At 51.0% G+C, this 3452-nt stretch overlaps 1 protein-coding gene across 1 annotated transcript; it reads left to right on the forward strand.

The window, feature by feature from the left end:
* The first annotated feature begins 1077 nt into the window (after positions 1-1077).
* LOC121974448 (flavonoid 3',5'-hydroxylase 1-like) lies at positions 1078-3205 on the forward strand. Its single transcript, XM_042525513.1, has 3 exons — positions 1078-1806; positions 1907-2095; positions 2518-3205. The coding sequence occupies exons 1-3, from the start codon at positions 1093-1095 to the stop codon at positions 3154-3156; spliced, it is 1542 nt and encodes a 513-aa protein (XP_042381447.1). The 5' UTR covers positions 1078-1092; the 3' UTR covers positions 3157-3205.
* The last annotated feature ends 247 nt before the right edge of the window (positions 3206-3452 follow it).

A 3452-nucleotide genomic window follows, 5' to 3' on the forward strand; every position in this document is an offset into this window, starting at 1 on the left:
GCTGAGTCGACGGACGCTGGGGACGTGGCACGCTCCGCTGTCTCCGACTAGTGGCGTATATCTCCGGCAAACCTGCAAAGAAGCCGAGCCGGGAGGGGTTTCCCGGCGACGGCCCTCCGACGCTCAAGTCAGGCAACGAGAGAGGCAGCATAATGTGGCTATAGTAAAGATTTACGCATACTTTCGTCGACGTCTGGGGGTCCTTATATAGGACCCCGGGGAAGCACGGACACACTTCTCGATGCATGCACGCTTCCCCCAACATACCTTAATAAGTCTGTGTCAGAAAAGTACCTCTGGCACCATTCCGCAATCGCCCGAGCATACCCCTGTGTACGGCTAAACTCTGCTGCTTGTCGACGGCAGGCGTCTCGAGGATGATGTTATTCCCTGTCTCCTTTGTCCTCTTAGGTTCCTGTCTGTTCCAGGGCCGAGCGGGTCGGCCGCTCGACAGACATATAACTTCAGCATCGGTCGTATGCTCGGATGAGACTGCTTCCGCCTGTGTTGCCTTGTGCATCGGAAACTCGACCCCTAGTCGGGTTGTCTTTCATTCGGCTCGGGGGGATTCACAGCCGGTCGGCTCGATTCATCCGGTCGGTCGGCCTGCTTCGCCCGATCGGCCGGGTCTCAGGGTTGAATCTCTTGACCTTTGACCTCCACGTATCGTTGACCTTCCGCCAATGAAGATCCTCTGTTCTTACCACCGGATCATGTTTCATTAACGTCCACTCAAATTTCAATTAGTCAACATTTGCATTAATAGATGAATTAATGTTTTTTAAATTATCTTTTTGGCCGTCTAATTTATGTGGCTTTAGACCACCTTTCTCTCTCGAATAAGCTCAATGACGAAATCATGATTTAGAAATTAAACTAACCCAAATCAAAATCCCATTTTTTATATATTTTATTTTATTTTAGTTAGAATATTTGAACTATCTGTTCCAATAACGTCCGCTCAAAATTCAAATTAGTCAACATTTGATTTAATAGATGAATTAATTTTTTTAATTATCTTTTTGGGCGTCTAATTTATATATCTGACTTTAGCTGATGCCTTCACAAATCACAACGGCACCAATTGAAGCAATGGCTACCGCCAGCATCGACTCCTACCTTTTGGGCGCCGCCGCCCTCTTGCTCGCCCTCCACCTCCTCCTCCGCCGGTGGATCCTCCGCAAGCCCCGGTCACGCCTCCCGCTGCCGCCGGGGCCTCGCGGCGTTCCCGTGCTCGGCGCCCTCCCCCTCGTCGGCGCAAGCGCGCACTCGAACCTCGCCCGGCTCGCCGCCCGGTACGGCCCCATCATGTCGCTCCGCCTCGGCTCCCACCTCTGCGTCGTCGCCTCCGACGCCTCCTCCGCCCGCGCCTTCCTCAAGACCGCCGACGCGCAGTTCGCCCACCGCCCCGACCCCATCAGCGCCCGCGACGTCAGCTACCAGCGCCAGAACCTGGCCATGTCCGACGCCACCCCGACGTGGAAGCACATGCGCAAGCTGTGCAGCTTCCACCTGCTCGGAGGCAAGGCCCTCGCCGACTGGGCCCCCACTCGCCGCGCCGAGTACCGCCGCCTCGTCGACGCCCTCCGCCGCCTCCACGACGCCGGCCAGCCCGTCCCCATCTTCGACCTGCTCATCTGCACCCTCGCCAACGTGGTGGGGACCATCGTCATCGGCGGAAGGGTCTTCGACGACCACGGCGACGAGTCCAACAAGTTCAAGGACATGCTCTCCGACTTGCTCACCGGCGGCGCGCAGTTCAACGTCGGCGACTTTTTCCCCTCGATTGCGTGGATGGACCTTCAGGTACCGATCTACCGATCGATAACAATCCATGGGATCGCACTAAATAGCATTGAAATTGTATATATCGCCAATCAAAAATCCACTCCACGATCATCCGTAGGGTATTCGATCGAAGATGCTCGGCGTGCACAAGAGATTTGATGCCCTATTGACGAGGTTGTTCGAGGAGCACCAAAGAACAAGGGGGAGTCGCCGTGGCGCCCCCGACTTCGTCGACAAAGTGATGGCCAACAAGGTGTCGGAAGACGGCGCCACCATCTCCGACGTCAACGTCCGAGCCCTCATTTGTGTAAGTTTTCTTCGTACGAGAAGAAGAGAATAGTTTTAAAGAAGGATAAATATTAAAAGATTAAAAAGAAATATTATTTATTTTAGAATAATAATTTTATTCGAGAATTTATTGAATGAATGAAGTATATGATCCAGAGGATTTTTAATTATTTTTATTTAAAATTTAGATTAAAATTTTTAGATAGATTAATTAATATGAATACTCTAATTGAAAAAAAAAATTGAATGGGAGAGGAGATTGACGTGTAACGTTTTAGCACAGTGGAGAAAAATTTTCTTTTATTTTTATTTTTAAATTATTATTTTTATAATATAATAATATTTTTGGAAAAAATATAAAAGGAGGAATTTGTTTTTTTTATATAATGAAAAAACAGAATTAGATTTTTTAGTTTTGGTGTGATATTTTGGACCGTGCAGGATCTGTTCACTGCGGGCACTGACACATCATCGGTCGTGGTAGAATGGACCTTCGCGGAGATGCTGAAGAACCCGGCGATCCTCCGTCGCCTGCAGACCGAGACGGAGGCGGTGGTGGGGCGCGACCGCCTGCTCGACGAATCCGACATCCCCAAGCTACCATACCTGCAGGCGGTGTGCAAGGAGGGGCTGCGCCTGCACCCGTCGACGCCGCTGATGCTGCCCCACTTCAGCCACGAGGACTCCGAGGTGGCCGGCTTCTTCATCCCCAAGCACACGCGGCTGCTGGTCAACGTGTGGGCTATCGGCCGCGACCCCGCCGTGTGGGAGAACCCGCTGGCCTTCGACCCCGACCGATTCCTCCCAGGCGGGAAGGGAGAGCGGTACGACCCTCTGGGCAGCGACGGCAACTTCGGGTTCATCCCCTTCGGGGCGGGCCGTCGGTCGTGCGTCGGCAAGCTGGTTGGGATGCTGTTCGTGCAGTGCTTGGTGGGCACGCTGGCGCACGCCTTCGACTGGGAGCTTCCGGAGGGGGAGGAGGAGATCGACATGGAAGCAAAGCCGGGGCTGGCGCTCCCCAAGGCAGTGCCGCTCAAGGCCTTCGCCCGCCCGCGCTTGTTGCCGGCGGCGTATGTTTGAACACTGAATGGAATTCCGACGACCGTTAATTCCTCGGCATAATGTATAATAATAGAAAAATATAATATATATATATATATATATATATATATATATATCTATATATATATATATATTCAAGAATGACATGTTTAACTGTTTAAGATTCGCTAGATATTTTTTTTTTTTTTGTTGTTCCCGAAGTTTAAGGTTGTGGATCTGGTTAGTCTTGTTCCCTTATTCAAAGGGAGGAATGCTGTTGTTAGATTGACAATAATGGTGCTAGACCAAATATTAGTTTGTTATCCGTATCTTAT

Source organism: Zingiber officinale, chromosome 4B (assembly GCF_018446385.1).
Source record: "Zingiber officinale cultivar Zhangliang chromosome 4B, Zo_v1.1, whole genome shotgun sequence".
NCBI lineage: Eukaryota > Viridiplantae > Streptophyta > Magnoliopsida > Zingiberales > Zingiberaceae > Zingiber > Zingiber officinale.